At 39.9% G+C, this 27,863-nt stretch overlaps 1 protein-coding gene across 19 annotated transcripts in view; it reads right to left on the reverse strand.

Annotated features, from left to right (window-relative positions):
* Nucleotides 1-27,863, reverse strand: part of CFAP20DC (CFAP20 domain containing) — a 261,187-nt gene that overhangs the window by 40,353 nt on the left and 192,971 nt on the right. For 14 of the 19 annotated variants that reach the window (XM_043441990.1, XM_043441989.1, XM_043441972.1 and 11 more), the window contains one exon: nucleotides 19,355-19,416. The exons of 3 other annotated variants lie outside the window; for them this stretch is intronic. In XM_043441990.1, the coding sequence (XP_043297925.1) occupies nucleotides 19,355-19,416 (62 nt within the window). 2 more of the 19 variants (XM_043441980.1, XM_043441983.1) reach the window with 2 other exon arrangements.

The raw sequence follows: 27,863 nt of genomic DNA on the forward strand, positions 1-27,863 counted from the left end.
GAAAACAACAGAATGGGAAAGACTAGAGATCTCTTAAAGAAAATTAGAGATATCAAGGGAACATTTCATTCAAAGATGGGCTCAATAAAGGACAGAAATGGTATGGACCTAACAGAAGGAGAAGATATTAAGAAGAGGTGGTAAGAATACACAGAAGAACTATACAAAAAAGATCTTCATGACCCAGATAATCACAATGGTGTGATCACTCACCTAGAGCCAGACAACCTGGAATGCAAAGTCAAGACTGCCTTAGGAAGCATCACATGAACAAAGCTAGTGGAGGTCATGGAATTCCAGGTGAGCTATTTCAAATCCTGGAAGATGATGCTGTGAAAGTGCTGCACTCAATATGCCAGCAAACTCGGAGAACTCAGCAGTGGCCACAGGACTGGAAAAGGTCAGTTTTCATTCCAATCCCAAAGAAAGGCAATGCCAAAGAATGCTCAAACTACTGCACAATTGCACTCATCTCACACGCTAGCAAAGTAATGCTCAAAATTCTCCAAGCCAGGCTTCAGCAATACGTGAACCATGAACTTCCTGATGTTCAACCTGGTTTTAGAAAACGCAGAGGAACCAGAGATCAAACTGTGAACATCTGCTGGATCATCAAAAAAGCAAGAGAGTCCCAGAAAAACATCTATTTGTGCTTTATTGATAATGCCAAAGCCTTTGACTGTGTGGATCACAATAAAGTGTTGAAAATTCTGAAAGAGATGGGAATACCAGATGACCTGACCTGCCTCTTAAGAAACCTGTATGCAGGTCAGGAAGCAACAGTCAGAACTAGACGTGAAACAACAGACTGGTTCCAGATAGGAAAAGGAGTATGTCAAGGCTGTATATGGTCACCCTGCTTATTTAACTTCTATGCAGAGTACATCATGAGAAACTCTGGGCTGGATGAAACACAGGCTGGAATCAAGACTGCAGGGAGAAATATCAATAACCTCAGATACGCAGATGATACCACCCTTATGGCAGAAAGTGAAGAAGAACTAAAGAGCCTCTTGATGAAAGTGAAAAAGGAGAGTGAAAAAGTTGGCTTAAAGCTCAGTATTCAGAAAACGAAGATCATGGCATTCGGTCCCATCACTTCATGGCAAATAGATGGGGAAACAGTGGAAGCAGTGTCAGACTTTATTTTTTTGGGCTCCAAAATCACTATCGATGGTGACTGCAGCCATGAAATTAAAAGATGCTTACTCCTTGGAAGGAAAGTTATGACCAACCTAGACAGCATATTAAAAAGCAGTGACATTACTTTGTCAACAAAGGTCTGTCTAGTTTAAGGCTATGGTTTTTCCAGTGGTCATGTATGGATGTGAGAGTTGGACTATAAAGAAAGCTGAGCGCCAAAGAATTGATGCTTTTGAACTGTGGTGTTGGCGAAGACTCTTGAGAGTCCCTTGGACTGCAAGGAGATCCAACCAGTCCATCCTAAAGGAGATGAGACCTGGGTGTTCATTGGTAGGACTGATGTTGAAGCTGCAGCTCCAATACTTTGGCCACCTGATGCAAAGAGCTGACTCATTTGAAAAGACCCTGATGCCAGGAGAGATTGAGGGCAGAAGGAGAAGGGGACAACAGAGGATGAGATGGTTGGATGGCATCACCAACTCAGTGGACATGGGTTTGGGTGGACTCTGGGAGTTGGTGATGGACAGGGAGGCCTGGCGTGCTGCAGTTCATGGGGTCTCAGAGTCAGACACAACTGTGACTGAACTGAACTGAATACACACAGTGTTCTAATCAATGGTTTAACCATAGTCTGAACTGTTGGGTGATTTTGTTCCATTTAGAGAATCTCGATCTGTTAAACTCAAAGGTGTCAGAAGGAAGGCAATTAGGAATATGTGAAGACCAGGAATGGCGAAGTGGGTTTGAGGCTGAAAAAGTGAGAGGCTAGAGGAGAAAATTAAACCAAAAAGCAATATTTAAAAATTTCAAGGGGTACCAAAGAGTAATGAATCAAATTACGGTTCTAGAAAGACAACTAGGACCAGTGAGAAGTTATAGGGAAGCCTATGTCCGCTCAGTACAAGGAATGCTTAGTAATGAAATGACTGCCTTCCACTGCACTGAGCCTGCTTCCCTGGCAAAGGTGTGCAGAGATGATTTCTGAAGAGATGCTGGAGTAAATCATCCTGATAATCTCTGTAAAATCTCTGATTCTCTCAAACTGTGATCTTTTTTGGGCAACTGTACTCCTAACAACCTAATAATATCCCTATTATTACTACAATCACTTTCTACCATTTGATGAAAATATATGTGCCAGATGCTGACTAAAACTCTTTATGCATATTATCTCATTTAATCCTGACAATGGCACTATAAAGTGAGGTAGTAAAATATAACCTCTATCTTTTTAGATAAACTTATTGAGGTTTAGAGAAATAATTTCATAAAGATACAGAGCTGGCATTTTAATTCACTGTGCTTTTGACCAGTACATTGTATCACTTCCTAAAACCACATATTCTACTCTATGCCAATGAATCTACAATTTTAACAAATTCCTAAATCTTCAAATATGAAAATATATGAAATCCCATATTTCCAATGATAAAATATATTCAATGTCATATCTAGTAACTGTGTCAGTCAGAATAAGGCTAGGTTATTCTTGATAACAAAGCACCCCCCAAATCTCAATGGCTTAAAACAACAAAGGTTTATTTTTTGCTCATGTTAAATGTCCATAATAGATAAGCAAGAGAACTCTTTATTCATAGTCATTCGGCAACCAGGCTGACAAAACAACCACTATCTTGAATGTTTCTGGTAGGTGTCAGAGGAAAAGAAAACTCTGGGGAATACAATAAAATGTTCTACCCAAATAACAACATGAGTCATCTTGCTCACAATTCACTGGCTAGAACTAGCTGGGCTAACTGGCTCCACACAAAACCAAGTGGACTTAGAAGTGCAACCCAACACTGTGTTTGGGAGCAGGAGAGCTGGGACTCTCTGACAAACTGTGTCAGCAAGCACTGCAGACCATGCATAAGCAAGCAGGCCAGAAATCATGCAAGTGGCTTTTGCTGAACACATTTCAGAATTTATACCAAGAATACTACCTCTTACATTAGCTTTTTTACTTAGCCCAAGTTGAGAGTATTAATATTTTAGAAGAGGAGAAATGTACAAAACATGCTGAGTAAAGTCACTATATATGTAAGGTGTCATCTGCATATCTGAGGTTATTTATATTTCTCCCGGCAATCTTGATTCCAGCTTGTGCTTCATCCAGCCCAGAGTTTCTCCTGATGTACTCTGCATGTAAGTTAAATTAGCAGGGTAACAATATACAGCCTTGACGTACTCCTTTTCCTATTTGGAACCAGTCTGTTGTTTCATGTCCAGTTCTACCAGTTGCTTCCTGACCTGCACACAGATTTCTCAAGAGGCAGGTCAGGTGGTCTGGTATTCCCATCTCTTTCAGACTTTTCCAAAGTTTATTGTGATCCACACAGTCAAAGGCTTTGGTATAATCAATAAAGCAGAAATAGATGTTTTTCTGGAACTCTCAGATATGCAGATGATACCACCCTTATGGCAGAAAGTGAAGAACTAAAAAGATCCTCTTGATGTAATTGAAAGAGGAGAGTGAAAAAATTGGCTTAAAGTTCAACATTCAGACAACTAAGATCATGGCATTCGGTCCCATCACTTCATGGCAAATAGATGGGGAAACAGTGGCAACAGTGGCTGACTTTATTTTTTGGGGCTCCAAAATCACTGTAGATGATGACTGCAGCCATGAAATTAAAAGACACTTACTGCTTGGAACGAAAGTTATGACCAACCTAGATAGCATATTAAAAGCAGAGACATTACTTTGCCAACAAGGGTCCGTGTAGTCAAGGCTATGGTTTTTCCAGTGGTCATGTATGGATGTGAGAGTTGGACTATAAAGAAAGCTGAGTGCCAAAGAATGGATGCCTTTGAACTGTGGTGTTGGAGAAGACTCTTGAGAGTCCCTTGGACTGCAAGGAGATCCAACCAGTTCATCCTAAAGGGTATCAGTCCTGAGTGTTCACTGGAAGGACTGATGTTGAAGCTGCAACTCCAATACTTTGGCCACCTGATGCACAGAGCTGACTCATTTGAAAAGACCCTGATGCTGGGAAAGATTGAGGGCAGGAGGAGAAGGGGACGACAGAGGATGAGATGGTTGGATGGCATCACCGGCTCAGTGGACATGAGTTTGGGTAAGGTCTGGGAGTTGGTGATGGACAGGGAGGCCTGGCCTGCTGCAGTCCATGGTGTCGCAAAGAGTTGGACACAACTGAGCGACTCAACTGAACTGAATATATGTAAAGGGGTTTCCCTGATAGCTAAGTTGGTAAAGAATTTGCCTGCAATGCAGGAAAGCCTGGTTCAATTCCTGGGATGGGAAGATCCACTGGAGAAGGGATAGGCTACCCACTCCAGTATTCTGGCCTGGAGAATTCCAAGGACTGTACAGTCCATGGTGTCGCAAAGAGTCGGACATGACTGAGCAACTTTCACTTCATATGTATGTAAAACATGAGTCATAATTATGTCTGGGATTGAAGCACTGGGCATGCAATATTCGTATATTTATTTGCACTTGGGTTAGATACAAGTGCTTAGACAGAAAATATAACATTTCCCTTACAAGTTATACTATACCTAATTATGTTAAAAAGTTACCATTGCTGAGCTGAGAGAAGATAATAGGGAAAAAATCAAGCTTTATATTAGGTTTTGCAGATGATGATGTTAGAGTAAAAACCATTTAGGTACATTACAGAAATTTTACTCTGAAAATTCTTGACAATGGCAGTTCATCCTTGTCAAATTAACTAAGGTATGTTATTCAAATCTCAAATTTATTTACATAAATGTGCAAGCCTCTTAAAAAGTTCTGCTTTCTGAGAAATATTTGTAATGATACAAAATAAAGCAGGAAATTCATCTTATTTCTTGCTATGATTCAAGAGTATTCAGTGCAAATTTGAACTACTTTTATCTTTTATCTGTGGGCAAATTAATAGGTTTAGTCATAAGTACGCCATGATCTTAATCACAAAACTAAAAACCTGCAATGAAAATACAAAGGCCACACTTCGTGGTGGCATCTACAAAGTGTTTCACTGGAAATGGCTGTTAGAAGAAAACAATTTGTTGTTAAGTGATTCAAATGCCCAAAGAGAAAGTGCATGTGGTGTTAGTGTGCTTAAAACATAATTAAAATTTGCATTACAAATGCTAGTATAGGAAAGAACTGATTTTAAAAGCCAATAATATTTCCTGTAAGGCTGTTGCTGTGATATTTTAGATGGTACCCCCCCCCCCCCCCCGCTAATTTAAAAGCTACATATTTTAATAGAGGACAGTTCAAAATGTTTTTAAGGTCAAACTGGAAATATGTTGATGATTTAAAAATGCAAGGAAAGTGCTTTATTATATTATACTACCAGAGTGTTATTGTAGTTTAAAAATATCTTTAAATCAGCACAAACCCACACTTATCATTTCCTGCACATTTTTCACGCTGAGCTGCCTTCTGACTATGAGTAATCTGTTAATCTGCTCTTTGCCTCACAATCCGTCAAAGTGACAGATTCATTCCTTCTCTAATACATAATATCTTCATTTACTGTATGCTTTGCTGCATCTTTCTTTTTTGCTAGCACTGAAATTTAGAAGATCACAAGCAAATTGAGAGAATGTCACATGGGTGGTTGTTCTTGTTTGTTTCCCATTTCTTCTATTATTTCAGCAGAAGAAACTAAAACTTTCTGGACTCCTAATGTGACTGACTAATATTTCCAAAAGGCAGGCAATTTCAGGTTTCAATAAGAGTACTGTGAAAGAGGTCAGAAGAGGGCAAATGGTAGAATACAAAGTAACTGCACCCTTCACTAAGTTAAAATACTGACCAAAATGGAATTTTCTTGCAATGCTAGTGGCCAGTGAATAGATTCTCACTTTCCATCTCCAAACTTTTGATGTACAGAAAAAGATATCATGGGGAAAAAAAAGGAAGGAAGGAAGAAAAGGCCATACACCCAGTAGTTTAGGGATGAACTCCCCCCTTCAAAGACAGGTTTTCATTAGCACAAACATCACTGTTTAATTGAAAGCTACACAGATTTTATGGAAAATGAGACCTTCATTTTTATCATGATTTTCATTGACATCAGTTCAGTTCAGTCGCTCAGTCGTGTCCGACTCTTTGCGACCCCACAGACTGCAGCACACCAGGCTTTCCTGTCCATTACCAACTCCCAGAGCTTAATCAAACTCATGTCCACTGAGTCGGTGATGCCATCCAGCCATCTCATCCTCTCTCGTCCCCTTCTCCTCCTGTCGTCAATCTTTTCCAGCATCAGGGTCTTTTCAAGTGAGTCAGTTCTTTGTATCAGGTGGCCAAAGTACTGGAGCGTTAGCTCCAGTATCAGCCCTTCCAACGAATATTCAGGACTGATACCCTTTAGGATGAACTGGCTGGATCTCCTTGCAGTCCAAGGGACTCTCAAGAGTCTTCTCCAACATCACAGTTCAAAAGCATCTATTCTTCAGTGCTTTTTCATTTATTTTTCACCAACTTTTTCACTCTCCTCTTTCACTTGTATCAAGAGGCTCTTTAGTTCTTCACTTTCTGCCATAAGGGTGGTGTCATCTGCATATCTGAGGTTATAGATATTTCTCCTGGCAATCTTGATTCCAGCTTGGGCTTCATCCAGCCCGGCATCTCTCATGATGTACTCTGCATATAAGTTAAATAAGCAGGGTGACAATATACAGCCTTGATGTACTCCTTTCCCGATTTGGAACCAGTCTGTTGTTCCATGTCCAGTTCTAACTGTTGCTTCCTGACCTGCGTACAGATTTCTCAGGAGGCAGCTCAGGTGGTCTGGTATTCCCTTCTCTTTAAGAATTTTCTAGTTTGTTGTGATCCACAGTCAAAGGCTTTGGCGTAGTCAGTAAACCAGAAATAGACGTTTTCCTGGAACTCTTGTGCTTTTCTGATGATCCAACAGATGTTGGCAATTTGATCTCTGGTTCTTCTGCCTTTTCTAAATCCAGTTTGAATATCTGGAAGTTCATGGTTCACATACTGCTGAAGCCTGGCTTGGACAATTTTGAGCATTACTTTACTAGCGTGTGAGATGAGTGCAATTGTGCGCTAGTTTGAGCATTCTTTGGCATTGCCTTTCTTTGGCATTGGAATGAAAAGGAATGAAAACTGACCTTTTCTAGTCCTGTGGCCACTGATGAGTTTTCCAAATTTTCTGGCATACTGAGTGCAGCACTTTCACAGCATCATCTTTTAGGATGTGAAATAGCTCACCTGGAATTCCATCACCTCCACTAGCTCTGTTGATAGTATTGCTTCCTAAGGCCCACTTGACTTCACATTCCAGGATGTCTGGCTCTAGGTGAGTGATCACACCATCGTGATTATCTGGGTCATGAAGATCTTTTTTGTACAGTTCTTTTGTGTATTCTTACCACCTCTTCTTAATATCTTCTCCTTCTGTTAGGTCCATACTTTTCTGTCCTTAATTGTGCCCATCTTTGCATGAAATATTCCCTTGGTATCTCTAATTTTCTTTAAGAGAGCTCTAGTCTTTCCCATTCTATTGTTTCCCTCTATTTCTTTGCATTGATCACTGAGGAAGGCCTTCTTATCTCTCCCTGCTATTCTTTGGAATTGACATCAGGCCAGGCTAGATCTCAGGTTTCTTGTTTTTTGTCATTTTGATAATACAAACAGCTCTGATGCTTAAAAATTGTTCACTATTAATTCAACAGAAGATATTTTACTCTCCCTTCATTTCTTGCTTTAATTCAGTTGCTTATTAGTCTATACATTCTACAAATATAGAGAATTAGGAACTGAAAAGGGCTTCCCTGTTGACTTAGCTGGTAAAGAAGACACCTGACAATGCAGGAGACATAAGAGACATAGGTTCAATCCTTGGGCTGGGAAGATCCCCTGAAGAAGGAAGTGGCAACCTGCTGCAATATTCTTCCCTGGAAAATTCCACTGATAGAGGAGTCTGGTGGACTACAGTCCATGGGGCTGCAGAGTTGGACATGACTGAGTGCACACATATATACACACAAGAATTGGAAAATATGAGAATATGTATAATTCTAGCTAGTTTCCTTTCATCTCAAATAAATGATAAAGTTCATTATCTACAAGTAACCATTTAGCTTCAGTTTTTACTAATCCAAATTTTCACATAATAAAACAAATGTCACTATTGTTATCCTCAAAAGTTAAAAGCCAAGTTGTTTACCACAAAATATGAGAAACTCCCTTCTAACCAGTCTTGTTCCAGCACATATATAATGTTCTTGTTTCAGCACATATGTAATTTTCTTCCATGCATACACCCAATACCCAATAGCATTTTCTTGTCCTAAGCACCAAATTACATCTGATTTGTCTTAACTAAGAGCAAGGGAGCTAAAGGCTTTTAAAAATCAATGGACAAGAAAGAGTCAATAGAACAATAATGTTAGTGTTAATTCAATCAAATCCAGCTAAAAGTCATTTGCCTTTTCTCCTTCAAGTAATTTTAAATAGGTTGGACATTTGACTCGTATGATATTTATTATACTGAGTGGGTTTTTATGAGGTAATGAACAGCAAAATATGAAGCTGTAAACTCTGGTAAGCATAATATATTGCTTGAGTGAAAAATTATGTGCTCTAACGTTAATCAGTAATGTTTTTGCTTAACAAGAGAAATAAAGGAATTACAGGGAAGAAGTAAAACCAACTGCCAACAAAAGCTGTTTGTGAGTGGGTACTCCTAAAGGAAATCAACCCTGAATATTCACTGGAAGATTAATGCTGAAGGGCTAATACTATGGCCACCTGATGAGAAGAGCTGTCTCATTGAAAAAGACCCTGATGCTGGGAAAGACTGAGGGCAGCAGGAGAAGCGGGTGACAGAGAATGAGATAGTTGGATGGCATCATCGACTCAATGGACACGAGTTTGAGCAAACTCCAGCAGATGGTGAATGACAGGGAAGTCTGACGTGATGCAGTCCCTGGGGTCGCAGAGTCGGACACGACTGAGCAACTGAACAACAACAGGTTTGGAAAAAGCTATGATTTCTGCGTGCCAGGTATGGACAAGGCTCCCAAACTCCAAGGTAACTTTCTTAAAGCAGTCATAGTCTGCTGTGATGACATGCAGGGCCTTGACTGCCTGTCCTGGGAGGCCGCAAACTCATGAAGGGAATATTAAAGTCATCTCTCCATGGTGCTCTGCACACAGTGAGTGCTTCAAAAATACTCACTGAATGTTACTTCATACTGAGGTATGAACTGTAGCACACTTTCAGTAGTTACCTGTTACAGTGATTCCTTGTTTAATAGCCAAGGGAGCTATTCTGGGTGAGGTAACAAAGTGAATGGTGAGGCAGAGTCTATGGACGTGACTGGCCATGGATATTTAACCAAAGTCATGGTCTTCCGTGTCTTAGGTTCATGTCATTATCCCGAATCTCAGCCAGTATTCCTCTCTTCTTTCCCTCAGACAGAACAGAGGTGAATGCTATAAACTGGAATTAGTACTTCGATTTTTTAAAAGGTGCTCATTACTCCAGAAGAGGAATCTGAATCTTTTAATTAAAAGTTGAAACTGTAAAATGTTGGAATGGTAAATAGTTGCTTTAGTAATTACCTTCTTTACACTGGACCCTGGGCCAGAGGTGCTCTGAATTCATCACATCTGGATGGATAATGGTGATTGGGCACGCCTGGGTAATTGCAGAATCCCACATTTTTTACAGTTAAAAGTGCTAAGATTCTTCAGGGATCTTAAGATTCTTTAGGGACGTAGAAGTTTTGGGGAGGTGGGAGGGGAAGATGTAATACATTGTTGGGAAACTCTTGTGGAAAAGGGTTTTGTGAATTTGTAATTCTGGAAAACATAAAAATACCTAAAATATTCAATAAGTATTTCCTCAGCCCTAATGGCTTAAGCCTCTCTTGGAGTACAGCTGGAAAATTAGGAGACTCAGGTTGAAGAGTTAAGCCCCAATAGCCAGGGCTTAACTGTTGTTGGTCAGAAAGCATGTAGGCATCTCAAACAAGAAGCCGGAGGAGGACTGGTGGGTGCCCAGGAGGGTAAGGCTACAAAGAACAAGTGGAGAGAGTGAAGAAAAAGAAATATTGGTCCAGTGGTAGGGGTGGTACCCAGTCCTCTGGGATAACATCCAGTTAGGGCCTGGAGCAGGCTGCTTTGAGCAGGTATGCACTCCAGTTAACAGGCTCTGGTAGAATAAATGACCAAACCAGGACTGAAAGTAGGCTGGGTAGGCCAAATGAAAAGAGCAGAGGAGGAAGGAAGAGTGTGGGACAGGGAATGCCACCTGTCCAGCTCTGCTGGTGAAATGCTCAGTCCTCTGAAACACAAGGGGAATGGTGGCCCTACAATTGAGTAGGGCACAGTCCTAGCTTCAGAGTGGTCAGCGGGGAGACAAAGGATGATTCCCCAGGGATTCCATTTGTTACCAACGGTGCCTTTGGCTCAGGTCTTCACTGGGGTAGGGCTAGACACACCATTCTGAGCCTGGCCTTTGTTGTAGACAGGGTAAAGGGGCCCAGCTAAGTCTCTCTGTACAGGTATTTTTAAAGTCTGCTGTGAAGGTTAGACCAGTGAACCAAGGACCCCTCCAGAAGCATGAGGGGTAGGGAGTCACTTAAGTTAATAGTGTACCTGTACCATAGGCTCAGATTTGTCCCCCACCTGCCCCGCTGCTGTATGCATATATACTTTCCCCCCTTCCCTTCCATTTGCCTCTCCGGATTCTGTTCATTGGTGAAGGTTTAAGCACACATTCTACAGAAGTGCCAATCCAAGCAGCTTTCTAGCCACTGGCACTCTCTATAAGACGGGCATGAATAGGCAAATACGGGTAAGCAATTTCCAAAAAGAATACAAAGAAAAGTCTCAAATTCAGTAAAAAGTCTCTATTTAAAGGGTTAAAATGACATATTTTAACCAGACACTTTAGATAACATATATCTTCTAAGGGATCATTTAAAACAACTCATGATCAAGAGGGAAGGGGCATATGTCTACCAATGGTTGATTCATGTTGATATATAGCAGAAACCAACACAATATTGTAAAGCAATTATCCCTCTATTAAAAATAAATTTAAAAAAATTCATGAGAAAGATTTCATTTGTTACAAGTAGTTCCAGACTCCTTCAGGAGAGAAAAGTATACAGGTGCTCCTGTGTTCCAGCTAGCAGTTAAGTGTTCAGTGATGTAGCCAAGTGTAGAGAGTTGGGGGGAAAAGTCTGTGAGGTGAGATTTAGTGAATTCAGCAATTCCTAAGAGTCTCCTCTGTGCTTGGCACTGTTTCAAGAGCTCGGGATACAGTGAGCAAGAAAGATATAGGCCCTCTTCTCATGCAATTTACATTCTAGCATATTCTGGAGGGGCATGAATGTGTGTGTGTGTGTGTGTGTGTACAATAAGCAACAAGTAAGTAAGTGGTATCAGGTAGTGAAATGTACTATAGTGAAAACAAAAACAGACTGTAATGAGGCTTCCTGGGGCTACTTCGGGTTAGGTGTTTAGAAAGGGGGCCTCTGAGGAGCTGAAATTTAGATGGAGACCTGAATGCCAGGAAGAGGCTATGGCCTTTCTAGGCTAGGGAGCGCCAGGCGCAGAGGCCACCTCATGCAAAGCTCTTAAGGTGAAACCAAGTCTGGAGTATTTGAGAGAAGGAGGCAGGACGGTGGCATTTGAATCAAGGCGCATGATGGCAGGAAACACGATGTGAGTGGCGGGCATTCAGGAGAAGGAGACGACCTGACCCCAAGAGCAAAGGGACACCTTCGGGAAGTTTTACACGGGGGCATGCTTCAGTCCATTTTAGGGGTAGCAACACCCCTCTGGCCGCTGAGTGAAACAAAGGGGCCAAAGGAGCAGAGAGAGCAGGTAGGAAGCAATGGTATCTGTCCAGGTGAGCGTTTGTCCAGGTGAGAGATGACAGCTATTTGGGCTACAACTGTAGCGGTTAAGAGAGGGCAGTGGCTACCTCTGGCGTATACTATGATTGGAGCAGTGCCAGCACTACTTGCCGAGGCTGGACATGGACTTAGAGAGAGAAACCAGGTATTGCTCTTGGTTTCTGGCTTGAGTAAAAGGGGGATGATGGTGGCATTTTTGAGATGGAGAAAACTGAAGAAAGAACAGATGTGCAGAGGTAAGGAAAACAAAGTTATGTTTTGCAATGGATTTGAGGTATGCATTAGAGATCTGAGTGGACTGGACATTGTCAAATTGGCAGCTTGGGTGGATGAGTCTGGAATTCAGAGAGGCAGGATTGGACATATAATTTTGAAAGTCATTAGAATATAGAAGGTATTGGAAACTACTATTAAAGATATAGTATGCTGCTGCTAAGTCACTTCAGTTGTGTCTGACTCTGTGCGACCCCATCCCTGGGATTCTCCAGGCAAGAACACTAGAGTGGGTTGCCATTTCCTTCTCCAACGCATAAAAGTGAAAAGTGAAAGTGAAGTCGCTCAGTCATGTCTGACTCTTCGCGACCCCATGGACTGCAGCCTACCAGGTTCCTCCGTTCATGGGGTTTTCCAGGCAAGAGTACTGGAGTGGGGTGCCATTGCCTTCTCCGAAAGATACAGTATAAATAATACATATTATATATTAAAGATTCAGTTCAGTTCAGTCGCTCAGTAGTGTCCGACTCTTTGCAACCCCATGAATCAGCATGCCAGGCCTCCCTGTCCATCACCAACTCCCGGAGTTTGCTCAAACTCATGCCCATCGAGTCGGTGATGCCATCCAACCATCTCATCCTCTGTCGTCCCCTTCTCCTCCTGCCCCCAATCCCTCCCAGCATCAGGGTCTTTTCCAGTGAGTCAACTCTTCGCATGAGGTGGCCAAAGTATTGGAGTTCCAGCTTCAGCATCAGTCCTTCCAATGAACACCCAGGACTGATCTCCTTTAGGATGGACTGGTTGGATCTCCTTGCAGTCCAAGGGACTCTCAAGAGTCTTCTCCAACACCACAGTTCAAAAGCATCAATTTTTCGGCACTCAGCTTTCTTCACAGTCCAACTCTCACATCCATACATGACTACTGGAAAAACCACATCCTTGACCAGACGGACCTTTGTTGGCAAAGTAATGTCTCTGCTTTTTAATATGCTATCTAGGTTGGTCATAACTTTCCTTCCAAGGAGTAAGCGTCTTTTAATTTCATGGCTGCAGTCACCATCTGCAGTGATTTTGGAGCCCAAAAAAATAAAGTCGGACACTGTTTCCACTGTTTCCCCATCTATTTGCCATGAAGTGATGGGACCAGATGCCATGATCTTAGTTTTCTGAATGTTAAGCTTTAAGCCAACTTTTTCACTCTCCTCTTTAGGGCCACTCTAATAGTTATCACTGTCTATGGCTCTCTAGGTTGGCAGGGAGTGGAACATGCACAAAAATTAGATTTAAAAACTTTGTCCAAACAAGAGCCTTGCACAAAAACCCAATTTTATCCTGAGATTAAATAAAGCAATGCCACTGTTCTTCTATTTTCAAAAAGGGAAGTGGGCCACTCTTTTAAGGATAAGGGAAAATATTTGAAAGTCAACTGGCTAACATTCAGGATGAAGATTTTCATTTCTCCATGGCATCTGGGCATGCCTCTCTGTTCCCTCCCTCAGTGCACATTTTGAAGGAGCCCTTACCCCTGTCAGGCTGTGCTGAGCACCACAGGGAGGAGAGACACCACCCCATCCCCACAGGATCTGGGGAACACCATGACGGCTCCTCAGTCGAGGAGCTTAACTCAGACCCAGGGTTCAGAGTATGGAGAGTGAAAGTGAAAGTGTTAGTAGCTTAATCGTGTCTCTTTGCAACCCCATGGACTGTGGCCCTCCAAGCTCCTCTGTCCAAGGGATTTCCCAGGCAAGAATACTGGAGCGGGTAGCCATTTCCTGCTCCAGATCTTCCTGACTCAGGGATCGAACCTGGTCTCCTGCAATGCAGGCAGATTCTTTACCAGAATCTAAGCCACCAGGGGACCCCCAGTATGGAGAGTCACTCCCTTTAAAGAAGCAGGTGTGAATTTGTGGGAAGGGGATTATGAAATGAGGGGCACTGATATTGATAGCTTTCCCAAGGTAAACCTACTGAGAGAAATAATGAAAGTAAAAACAATGCCTTTGGTTTTATAAACAAATCATTAAGATTTAATGCTAAAGTATGTGCTGTGGAGGGCAGCATAGTGTAGTGGCTAGAAGTGTAGATACCAAAGTCAAGGAGTCTGAATTCGACTCTCAGCAATGCCATTTGTTGACAGGGTGACTTTCAGTGAGCTCATTAACTTCTTGAAACCGCATCTGTACAGTGGGGTTAATAACAATTCACCTCACTGGATTGTTGCTGGGATTCAGTGAGACAACATTTTTGAGTTGCACACAGAAAGCATTATCTGAGTATTTCATAAAGTAAACAAATGAAATCTTCCACCAACACTCAGTGTCACTGATGTAGAGGTAAGAAAATTTAAGTTGATAGAAGTCAAGTGCTTTCAAATCTGGGTCTGTCTGGCTTCACTAAACTACAAAAATGCTTAAAAGAATGTCCTGATATCTATAATTTATTTTGAAAAGGATCAAAACTTTTGTGGATTGGTGGGTGGATATAAGAATAGATAGGTGATAAAATAAGTTCAATAAAATACTAATTGTAGGATCTAGGTGGGGACATATGGCTGCTACCTGCAAAATTTGCTGTACATGTCATTTTTTTCCATAATAAAATATTGGGATAATAAAACAAAACAAAAATAAAGCAAAAAAGATTTAATGCCAAAATATAGATAGTAGAAAAAAGCAGTAACACCACATTTAGAGAAACTATGTGCACAGTTAATCAGGAAATCCTCTGTGGTGCTTTGGTTTAAGGAGGAAAATCCAATCTGACTTACTTGTTTTAAAATGATCCAAACTTAATCATTTGACGAGAAACATGACATCAAGTTCTGTATTTAATTTTATTTATTTATTATACATTTTCTCTCTCTTGTGTTGGTGGGGGAAAAAATCCTTAAGCACGAGAAGAGAAGCTCACCAGGCGGAGTCCCGACAGTTGGAGAGAAAAGAAAAATGAAGCCACTGTGATCAGCCCAGAGCAGCGCCTGTAGGTTACAGTGACAGGCCAGCTCGCCTCAGTCAGGCTGGCTGAGCCAGCATGAACTAAGGTCAGTGGTTATTAATCATCTGTCAAAGTCTGCAGGGATTTATCAGATAATTATAGTTATAAGTACATTCATATCACACAAACATGTGGCAAGGCTGCAAGGGATTCAAGCCCTAACACAATCTGCAATGACATTTTGAAAACTATGGATAAATGCTAAATCATAAAGCAAACACTTTAGAAAGAAAACCATGCCATTCATGACTATTTGGGCAGTCTAGAATTATTTTCTATATTGTTTATTTCTGTAAACATTTGAGACCTTACAGAGTCTTTGACTGCCTTCCCTCCTCCTCAATTTTCTTATGATTTGTAAAAACAGCAAATGTGATCATCATTTGAAATGAAACACTGGTTATTGAATCCATCCATATGAACAGACAACCAGAATGTAATCACAGCTTACTTTATAAAACCTGTTCCTGAACAAAAATATCTCAAGTTGTTCTGAAGAATCTACATAAACACATAAATAGATGTGCCCGAGGGACAGCTCTAAACCCTACAAACCAATAGATGGCATTTTAAAATAAATGACTGAAGACTGTGAACAGCATCCATTTTGCTCAGTATGGCAGCATGCAAGTTTACATGCTAGGAAACATTTCTGAACATGAATGAACTATGTAATTGTTTCCTCCTACCCAATACTCCTGTAAATTGTATTAGCTTATGTTAGCCATTTCTGCATCTTGTGATATAGGCTGTCAGTGCCCCAAGAGACAGTGTGGGTGAACAAAGGAGGCAAGGGCCCCAGCAACTGAGATGCTAAGTATCAGTTGGTATGTTAGGCAGAAATAATGGAAAATATCACTCCCCCCATGCCTACCAAAGCAAGGGGAAGTGACTTCTGCAAATCTAAACACACAAAGAGATGAGGTGAACCATGTGTATTTCAATCCCTAGACTGTAAACATTTCAGGAAAGGATTACCATTGTATCCCACAGCATCCAATGTCAAGCACTGCCCTATGGGTGCAAGTGAACGCTTTAGTTAGAGGAAACCAATGTATGAATATAGGCAGTGTTTTAGCCATTTTAACCCTAGAGATTACTTTTCAAAACACAAATTTGTTTGCTTTGTGGACTGCATTCTATCTTTAATTTTACTCATCAACACATAAAACTAAGAAGGTAAATATGGTACAGAAATAAAAGTCTTTCCAGGATAAAAGTAAATAAAAGACTTTGGGGATACTGGTTATTCTGTTACATTAGTAAAGCTAACTGAAAGTTGACTCTGTATATGCATATGTGGGTATGAGTACATATAATTTAAAAATCGTAGGTTTTAGGTCTCTGGAGTAGTTGCAGATATTTCACTGAAGCTAATGTGGCCATTTCACGTCCCAAAGGGCACCATCACATGCTTCTCTTGGTGGACCTGCACAGACACACATTCCCCATCCCCGCTATGTTTGCATTATTTTGATCACAACAGCACTTAATTCAGGAAGTCAAGGGCCTACCTGCTTCTCATGTATTGTTCAGAGCCTCTGCACACCAAGCCTTCAAGATTCAAGCTACATGCTTGTGTATCCAAGGGGGTAGACTCAGAGACTTATCTTTTCATTTCTTATTTTTTCAGTAGTCATTATCAGTATCTTGTAACTTTAAAATTTAATTTTAAAGTTCTGTGTTTTAGGGTCTAAAGCACAGGATACTCAGAAGAAATATAATAAATATGAATCTTAAGAATCATTGCTTTCAATGTTAAGCTAAATTACATGTATCACATGATTGAATTTGTCCTAGTTTTATATGATGATCTATGCTGAACTCATAATTTTATCAACTTCTTTATTTATGGCCCAATAATGCCTTTTGGCCAATCCTCCAAGCTACTGGATTCACTTATGAGCAAAGAGTTAAGCCATGTAATCTGTAGGCTTTCTGAACAGCTATATAATTTTCTAGGAAGCTGGTGAATAACCTGCTGGAAAATGGGATTGGTGGCATCTGATTTTCTGCTTTGAAATTTGACTTTTAGTTTTATTATGCAAAAGTGTAATTATTTTTTCCTAAATGAACAAACATTTAAGTGGTTAAATGAAATATGCTATCTGTTTAGTTGGTGAATTTTCTTATATCCTATTTTTGCAAATCAAATTTTAAAAGAGATATTTAAAATCATACACTACCACATCTAAACATTAATTAATATATTCAACATTATGAAGTATGTTTCCTATACAGGGCACTATTCCCTTTAATTGTAAAACTGGTTTTCATATGGAAAGTCTATAATGAGTCCCATCAAAGTCACAGACTCATAAATCTGGAAGTAACCCAGATAGTTTGTAACTCAAATCCTTTCCTTTACACACGAGGGTGTTCTTGTTATTAGATGAGGTCTGAGCAGGTTGAGAGGCTTGCCTGAGATCATACACTGGGTTAGTAGCAGAGGTAGGATGAAAATTAGGCCCCTGTTTTCCTTTCACTGAAACAAAATGCTCCACTTTCTAACATAACTTTCTATCACGTTCATTTACTCAGCTTACAAGTTCTATTATAATTTGGACCAAAGTTAGACTTTCAGTTATCCTGAAAGTTTATTCATATAGAGACAGTCTATTGGTCAAATCTAGATAAGCTGCCAATTAGAAAAGACATATTCACATATCAAGAGAGAACTATTCTGAAGAATGTTTAAACATCTTTCTATATACACTGAAATTACAGTCTCAATTTTCAACTCCTTATTATATCTATTTATGATAGTGACAATTCTGCCTACTAGGTAACACACAAGAAAGACAGATTGAGTATACAGACAACCAGAAACACTTAGAAGAGACTACTAATAAAGAACAATTACTAATGAACATTCTGGGCTCCATTAAAAGTCCTGTAAACCATGTAGATGGTTTTCTGGTAGCCATGTTAGTTTGACATGGCTTGGCTGGTTGGCTCTTCATTGCTGATTGGACCAGAAGTGAATACTTAGCCCAAGCTAGGCCAACCATATTTTTTCTCCAGGAAAGTAGGAACTGTGATTCAGGCATAGACTGTCAGCCTCAGCATTACTCTGAACTGTAACATGTGAACTCAAGACAGCCACATGTGACTGAGAAGTAAAGAAAGCTGGTGCTTGGAAGAATGGAGCAGATAGGAAGAAGTAAGCAGAGATTGGGTGCAGGATACTGCCTCTCTGCCTCTCTGCTTTCTAGTTCCCAATATAGAGCCCTCCTGAGGCCTGGCTGCCCTTGGCTTCCAGGGTACAGCCCTGTATTCTTATTTAACAAATCCTTCCTGTCTGTTTCACTCGGGTGAGAGAGCTTGATAATGAGAAGCATTTAGATATGAGTTGTACTGTAATAACTAAGATGCTGAGGGTGGAGCTCACGACAGACTGGTTTTCAGTAAATTCCTACTATTTAACAGACAGTAATAAAGTGATATTGAATTATATGGATAAACTATCAATAGATTATTTAAGTATTTTTAAAAATCCATATAATACTACATATATTTCAAAACTTTAATTCAGATACACTTATCTCTAATAAGCCTAATAAAATAAGGTTCTTCTATGTTGACAAATGACTTGTATCAATGACATTTTTGAAATAATGAAATTATTTTGAGATTATGAACTTTGAAATTATGAAAAAGAGAATGGCCATTTGAACTCATATAAGCTATCTTGATGAATGTAAAAGCACCAGGTGATAGAAAGATTTATGTCTAAAATGCACTGAACATCAAGTACCTATTAAGATGAAATATCTATGCAAACAGAATAATACTGAGTAAATGAACATTTAAAGAGAGTTTGCTATGTTGCCAGGAACTGTGCTAAGGATTTTTCATATATTCCCAAAATACTACTGAGGTAATTATTATGCCTGAATTACTTTGACTCAAATGACTTTCTCAAAGTCCCCCAGCTACTAAAAGGCAGAAGTGCCATATAAACCTAGTTACACTATTAACCATGACAACATAGTCTGATTAAGAAGATTACACTAAACTAAAAATTCTAACAAAAAGAACTTTGCAAGCTCTTCAGAAGTTTGGGAAACAATTTTAAGAAACCAAGAAAAATGGACAGTCAATCCCTAAATAATCCTTGTTTTAAATTTAGCTTTTTAATGATTCTTACCGGGGGTTAGAAGGAGAAGGTGGGTTCATTTCTTTCTGATAGTGACGGCCCTGGTTGACAGGCTGTAAAAGACAAAACATATCTGAGGTACTAATCAGCATAATGCTCTTTATATAAACTTTCACATGCACTCTCACTAATTTTTTTCCTGAGAAATAACCTGCAAGAAGGTTATTTTACGAAGAGTTGAAGGTTGTTTGGGAGATCCAGGAAGTAACAAAGTGGTAAATGACGGAAAGCAGAGGTTATTTTAATGGCCAGTCACTGGATTAGACAGCATCTATGGTGTAACTAAAGTTCATGTGTGGAATTCTCCTCTTTGTGGAGTTTTTACACTGTTAACAAAGGTTGCTATTTCCAGATACAACAAAACAAAATGTCTCCTGGAACTAACGCTGCATAGCAAATGTTAGCAATAGACTGGAGACTCAGAGATACGGAATATACATATATTTATATCTCAATATTACTAAATTTGCAATGATATTATCTATTTTCATTATTAGATACAGCATATACATATATTTATATCCCAATGTTACTAAATTTGCAAGGACAATGGCTACTTTCATTATTGGAATTGCACATATAAATCTTAGGTCAAGGCAGTCAGTTTCCCCTAGCATAATAGAACCTCAAGCATTAATCACAGAACTGAAAGAACTGATACCAATACCTAACAAAAATATGAAATCTGAATTTTCTCCTCCGCAAGAAACCTTTTCCAAAACATAGCTAAGCAACTACATTTCATGTAAGCCTTAAATACTTGCCTCCAACCCGACTTGATGTTTTTCCTTTGTTCTATAAAGGGAGAAAATTCCATTATATCTGATAGAAATTCTTTTTGAACATCTCCTCAAAGTATTTCTTTTATGTGGTTAGCAACCATGTAATTCTAATATGAAAACCATTTTTAACACTCTCATTTCATTACAATTTTTGAATTTTGGTATACATTTCTGAATAGCATTTAAAGGACTTCTGTTACTTCCTTACTTAATGGGGTTGGTGTTAAGGTTTTAAGGTGTTAAGGTTTTCTCAGGCATAATGTGGTCCCAGCTGAAGAAAACAGTGTGGCAATGATGCCTGTACATAAAAGGCACATATTCCTTATTTTCCACATATTCCTTAACTTAATGGGTCCTAAAATATTAATGACATGGGTGATGGGAATTCTTTAAACCGTTTTTCTCTATAAATAATCTCTTGGAAGTGTTTCTTTAAATCAAACACCCTGTCTGATAATCACAGTCACTTAGCCTATCTGTGATGCACCATGAATTTAAATGTGCTCAGATACTTTGGTAATTGAACGAATATCAATACATCACCATTTCAGTAATAAGAAAAACAGCTGGGAGAACAGTAGAAGGAAAAACATATCATAAGACATATTTGATTTCACTGGAGAAATAAGACTTCCAGCACTTTGCAAGTAAAATTTAGTTCTATGATTTAGGCTTTATTATTTCACAGCAAAAAAGGAATTAGTAAGCAAAAGTCCTAACAGGTTCTCTAGACCAACTCACAGTGGTGTAGAAATACTCCCAGTAATATATTCATTAGTATTCATCCAGAATTTCAGCTGTACTCAGGCCTCTAGTGAATGGATCTCCACCTATTTACTTTTTGAAGCATTTAAGTAACTCTCTAAGCATCACAGTTCTGCTATTCAGACAAATTTCTGTTTTCCTAATTTTATGCTGTTAATTCTATTTTACACCTGTCCCTAACTCCCTTCTTCCAAATGACTCACTCCACTCTCTGGAGAACAGAAATGGTTACAGAATGCTGTTTGGTTTGTGACCCAGTTCTCACTTAGGCAAACATGCCCTTCCACGTTTCCTCATGTTTCTATAAAACAGACACAATGATACAAGGAGTAAAGAAAATACACTAACATAAAAGATTCACATTCACAGTGATTTTAAAGTGTAAGAAAACAGAGAAATAATCAGTGTAAACTTTTTGAAGTAATAAGGACTACTGACATGAATAGACAGAAAGGTAAATAAAAAAATTTCAGTTAAAAATAACTGCAAGGTGGTGGAACCAGGTCTGAATACCCAATTCTTTAACTTAATTTTTACTATTGAAAACTACGTTTTTACCCCCAAATGTTTTATTCAATAGCTAATTGAAATTTAATAGTAGCATATCATGGTAAAGCATTCTGACTCATACATGTAACTGCTAAAACTGATATAAACCCCAACTGCTAATGACTCTGTCGGGGAAGGATCCAAGTCTTGCTTTGAGGAGGGTACGATACAAAATGGGGTGGCCTCAGTTCCCCCTCTGTACATGTCTTCTAATTTCATAATCACGTTCAGGGACAGGAAGGGATTATGGCAATGATGCAGCTAAAAAGATTCTTTATGATACTCCAATCCCCACGACTTTGCTTTTAATGCTTTCAAAAGGCAGAGCTTTCACTTTAATGATGTCTTTTTGTTTTCCCGGCCCACATCAGAATGGCCTAATTGCTTCTAACAGCTCTCTGAACACGATGTGGATGGAGGCAGGGGTAACAGATGAACTGTCTGAAGCCAAACATCCCCATCCACAAATGGAATAGATATGTTTCTATACATGTGCAGCAGTAAACCAATTTCAACTACTTCTAGGTAGGGAACATTCCATGAAAGCACCAGTTAAAAAAAATATTAATTTTTTAATTTTGGAATTCAGCAAGAAGCAGCACAGGAATAATAACGAACACCTACAAATGACCAGTCCATGGAATTCTCCAGGCCAGAATACTGGAGAGGGTAGCCTTTCCCTTCTCCAGGGGATCTTCCCAACCCAGGGATGGAACCCAGGTCTCCCGCATTGCAGGCGGATTCTTTACCAGCTAAGCCACGAGGGAAGCCCTACAAATAACCAAGACAACAATAAGTAATAACAGTAGTAACTGATATTTATTGAGGACTTGCTCTGTGTTAAATCCTTGTTGGACTTCCCTGGTGGCTCAGAAGGTAAAGCGTCTGCCTACAATGCGGGAGACCTGGGTTCAATCCCTGGGTTGGGAAAAACCCCTGGAGAAGAAAATGGCAACCCATTCCAGTATTCTTACCTGGAAGATCCCATGGATGGTGGAGCCTGGTAGGCTACAGTCCATGGGGTCGCAAAGAGTGGGACACAACTGAGCTACTTCACTTTTTCACTTTTTTCAATTTTTTCACAGTTCTATGAAATAGATAGGATTAACAACTGCATCTAAAGGAGGAGGAAATAGGATTCTGTAACCCTTTCTGTTCTCCAGAGGGTGGAGTGATCATTTGAAGAAGGGGGTGTTAACCTAAGGTCATGCCAGTCAGGAAACAGTGGGGCCTGAATTTGAACCCATCCAGTTTCATTCCTCAGTTTACCCTCTTAATCAGTAAGTTGCAGGGCTTAATCTAGCTCAGAGGTTCACTTAAATCAGTAAATAAATAAGTTTTGAATAACAAATATGACAAACTCAGTTCAGTTAATGGCAGGAAGAAAAAGTGGTCCTGAAATACATGTATTTGATATATGTAGGATTATCTCCTTACCATAAATGAAATTCATTTGATTTCATTCTTCTGACATGTAACTATATATTTAAAATCAAAGAAAATGTTTGCCACATTGCTAAATTTGGGACAACATAAGCTATAATAGACAACCCTCTAAGAAAGAGAAAAGTTTATTTCATGAAGTGATGTTCATAGTCATTAAACACACAACAACTTGCACATTTTAATATTTTCTCCTGACAGCACAGATACTACACTGACTCCAGTATTAGTTTTCGTATATCATTTCTATAGTGGTATAAAGAACAGCTTGCTCATCTGATTTATCTGCAGCTTAGCACAATCAACCAGGAGGATTAAAAGACAACTCATTATACCCAAAGACAGCTGAGAAGTTAATGAATCTGTAGATCAGAACAAAGTAAGACCTATTAACTAGAAAGAGCCTGAAATGCTAGTATATTACATACTGTACACATAGCAGCCAGCAACCACCATGTAAAACACTGATACATTTACGAGCCAAGGAATGGAACAGAGCCTAGAAACTGGGGACCTTGTCCTCTGGGTGGCGCTGTTGCTATGCGCTAGAGTCGGGAAAACACCACACATGAAATGAACTATCACTGAGCACAAGCTCTGCTTTTCCAGGATCAAGCAGCTAGACATTTTGGGGTGAGGGAGAGAAGTGAAGGCCAAATTAAAGAACAGGAGATAAGATAATCCTGTCATGTTAAAAGGTAAAGGAAATATTTTTCTGTTGTTATGTTAAAATCTATGAAAATGGCAAAAAAATGTTGCAAGGTTAATCAAGACCATAAATAACTTGTCTGAGAACTTCACCATATGCTTGCAATTTTATTAAGTGCATTTTGCCTCGTTTTTCTCCAAATATTATGCTCTGCAGTATGCCACGTTGATGGATGCATGCGAAGATTTTTTTTTTTTAAAACAAGCTGAGGAGACTTATGTGCTTGATATTAGGTCATGGGAATTAACTTAGAGGAAGATGGTTTTGAGGCATCTGCTTACAAAGTATCACATGAGGCATGCTTTTCTTCAATTTAGATTAGATGTGGGACAGAGAAATAATGAAATATTGGAAAAATGAGTTAAGTCAAGCTCTGAGGGGTCAGTCTGAATGCTAAGCTCACATCAAAACAAGCACACTAGAACCTCAGCCCACCCTTACAGCCTTCAGTGGTCACAAAAAGAGAAAATATCCTAGAAATCTTTCCTGATCACTCAAGTGGTCCTTTGAGGAGAGCATCTTTGGGAGAGACGCAAATTACAGTCAGCGTCAGCTTATTACCTGAGGCCCTAAAGCACACACACTGCATGTACACGATCGTTCCCACAATGCCAACACAGTGAAGGGCCTCTACTACTCCCATTTTACAGGTGGTCACGCTAGCAAAAGGCAGAGCTGGGGTTTGAGAACAGGCTGGCTGACACAGAGTCTAAATTATTTTGGTCGTCACTTTTTCCATTAACAGCTATTCCTCTTCTGAAAAGGAACCACATACCACATATGCATACACACACACACACACCCCTCAAGACATAGCTTTATGCTCTTATCAATCAAAATCCTTCGCCAAAATAAAATTCACTTAAGAATCCATTATAACTAACTCCTAGCTCTCTTCCAAAGGCTGCCTAGAGCCCAGTTTTTGAATAAATCTCATGAGGGTTACTCCTAACAGAACTCTCCAAAATTGATTACTTGCAGCCTGGTTTCAACAGAAGTTGAAAAGTATTGTTTTAATTGAATTTAGTTCTAAGTTAGAAACTTTGAAAAATTTGTCTGTCAAATGCCAATGGATTTCTTAGTAGGTTTGATTTATTTAGCAAGAGATGCTTACAAAAGTCAATTTGCTATGAGAAATATGGTTACATTTAATTACACTTTTAAACGATTAATTTATTATATCTAAACACTTTTTAAACAGTACATATTACTCTGAACTGCACAGATGCTGAGGAAAGCTGAGAAACCAAAGCCTGTGATAAACACAATAGACTTTACTAAAGACTTGTTTTACTCTCTGTAGGCTTCCCGGTTTGACTGCAATGTGTGTGAAGTCATTAAGTAAAGATGCCAAACTGAATGTGACCTGCCTAAATCTTCTTTCTAAACTACTATCACCAAATCTTGCCCAGAGGGAGACTTTTCCTTTTTGTGTGTATTTAGTATCCATTTATTAAATCTTGAATGTAAAATACTACCAGCATCATTCAGGACATTTAAGCAAAGTACAGCTAATGTTTATTTTGGAATTTTGATAAAACTACCTTACTTTAGAGTAAAAAAGGAATCTTTTAATATTATTGACTGATTTACTGAACCAAACAACTCACAACCAGCGGTGACTGAGTGTGACCTCACGCTAGGCCCTGTGCTTGGCACAGTCCTGCCTTCAAGGAGCTCACAACCAGGCTCGAGGGATGTTGATGACAGTGGTTACCTGATGTGGTAAGTGCTATCACCAAAGATATTGGGAGCCAGAGAAGAAAGAAAATAATTCTATGCAGGAGAGAGGGTTTCATGAAGATGGGACATTTGAGTTGGGCCTTCAAACACAGAAGTGTTCAAGGTAGACAAGAGGGAAGGAGGGTCTCCAGGCAGAGAAGAGGGTATGGGGTAATGGCATCGCTAACAGAATGTGGACAAAAGGCAGGGCCATGATGTGTGAGCTGCAGTGTAGCTGGAGTAAGCAGCAGTGTTGTTGGGTCAGGAGTGGGCAGTGATTATGAGGGAAGCAAAAATTCATTTCAAGTCCTGTTAGAGGTGATGGAGGAAAAAAGACACTAAGAGGAGGTAATATTGTTAAAGGAGATAATTGATTCTGCTCCTTTTCAGAACCTGGAATTCTCTTTCTCCTCTCTTTATTTGACGAGCTTACACTCATTCTCGAACTCTGGCTTACCTGCCGTCTTCTCTGTGAGAACATCCCTGAAACCAACAAGTAGAATTAATTATTCCCTCGCACGTGTACCCTCGTCTCTTTATCTTATTATCACTCTCTGTTATCATAATAATGATATCTTGTTATCACTCTCTTACAGTGAGCTGTTTACCTCCAATATGCTGAGTATCTCAAGGCTGTTCAGTTCAGTTCAGTTGCTCCGTCATGTCTGACTCTTTGCGACCCCATGGACTACAGCATGTTAGGCCTCCCTGTCCATCACCAACTCCCGGACCTTACTCAAACTCATGTCCATTAAGTCAGTAATGTCATCCAACCATTTCATCCTCTGTCGTCCCCTTCTCCTCTCGCCTTCAATCTTTGCCAGCATCAGGGTCTTTTCAAATGAGTCAGCTCTTCGCATCAGGTGGCCAAAGTATTGGAGTTTCAGCCTCAACATCAGTCCTTCCAATGAATATTCAGGACTGATCTCCTTTAGGATGGACTGGTTGGATCTCCTTGCAGTCCAAGGGACTCTCAAGAGTCTTCTTCAACACCACAGTTCAAAACCATCAATTCTTTGGCACTCAGCTTTCTTTATAGTCCAACTTTCACACCCATACATGACTACTGGAAAAACCATAGCCTTGACTAGACAGACCTTTGTTGACAAAGTAATGTCACTGCTTTTTAATATGCTGTCTAGGTTGGTCATAACTTTCCTTCCAAGGAGTAAGTGTCTTTTTATTTCATGGGTGCAGTGATTTTGGAGCCCCAAAGAGTAAAGTCCGCCACTGTTTCCACTGTTTCTCCATCTATTTGCCATGATCTTAGTGTTCTGAATGTTGAGTTTTAAGCCAACTTTTTTCACTTTTTTTCACTCCTCTTTCACTTTCATCAAGAGGGTTTTTAGTTCTTCACTTTCTGCCATAAGGGTGCTGTTATCTGCGTATCTGAGGTTATTGATATTTCTCCCGGCAGTCTTGATTCCAGCTTGTGCTTCATCCAGCCCAGAGTTTCTCATGATGTACTCTGCATATAAGTTAAATAAGCAGGGTGACAATATACAGCCTTGACGTACTCCTTTGCCTATTTGGAACCAGTCTGTTGTTCCATGTCCAGTTCTAACTGTTGCTTCCTGACCTGCATACAGGTTTCTCAAGAGGCAGGTCAGGTGGTCTGGTATGCCCATCTCTTTCAGAGTTTTCCACAGTTTATTGTGATCCACACAGTCAAAGGCTTTGGCATAGTCAATAAAGCAGAAATAGATGTTTTTCTGGAACTCTCTTGCTTTTTCAATGATCCAGCGGATGTTGGCAAAGGGCAGACAGACAGAAAACCATCATCACAGAAAACTAACCAATCTAATTACATGGGCCACAGCCTTGTCTAACCCAATGAAACTATGAGCCATGCCATGTAGGGCCACTCAAGACGGACGGGTCATGGTGGAGAGTTCTGACAAAATGTGGTCCACTGAGAAGGGAACGTCAAACCACTTCAGTATTTTTGCCTTGAGAACCCCATGAATAGTATGAACAGTATCTCAAGGGTGAGGAAAGACTTGTTTGTATCCCCAGCACAGTCCACAGAAGATTGTACCACTCAAAAAATATTTGGGATGAATTAATATGGGACAGACAAGCTAGGCTGCAGTGAGTGTTAGCATGGAGATAATCTGGCTCTTGTGACAGAAAGGAAGCTGCTTCTCTCAGTGAGCCTGGAGAAGGATTACAGAAGGCTTTGGAGCTGAGTCTTAAGAGAGAAACTGGTACAAGGTACAAGGATGCATGCAAAGTGCCTTTAGGGGATTACCACTGGGATTAAAGCATGGGGAGAAAGGTGGAGAGCAGTGAGAGATGATCCTGGAGAGGGGGGCAGGTCTCAGATCATGGTGGGGGGACCGTGTATGCCAGGCTAAAGAGGCAGTGAGGAGTTACAAAAGGGCTTCATGTAGGGATGAGATCACATCAGATATGGTCTTTAGAGAGACAGCGTGAATAATAATGACAATAATAATGACAACTAATCTTAATTTGCTTATCATGCCTCAGACACAGTGCCATGTGCTTGACAAGGTCAGAGCTTAGATGT

Source organism: Cervus canadensis, chromosome 22, assembly GCF_019320065.1.
Source record: "Cervus canadensis isolate Bull #8, Minnesota chromosome 22, ASM1932006v1, whole genome shotgun sequence".
In the NCBI taxonomy this organism is placed as follows: Eukaryota; Metazoa; Chordata; class Mammalia; order Artiodactyla; family Cervidae; genus Cervus; species Cervus canadensis.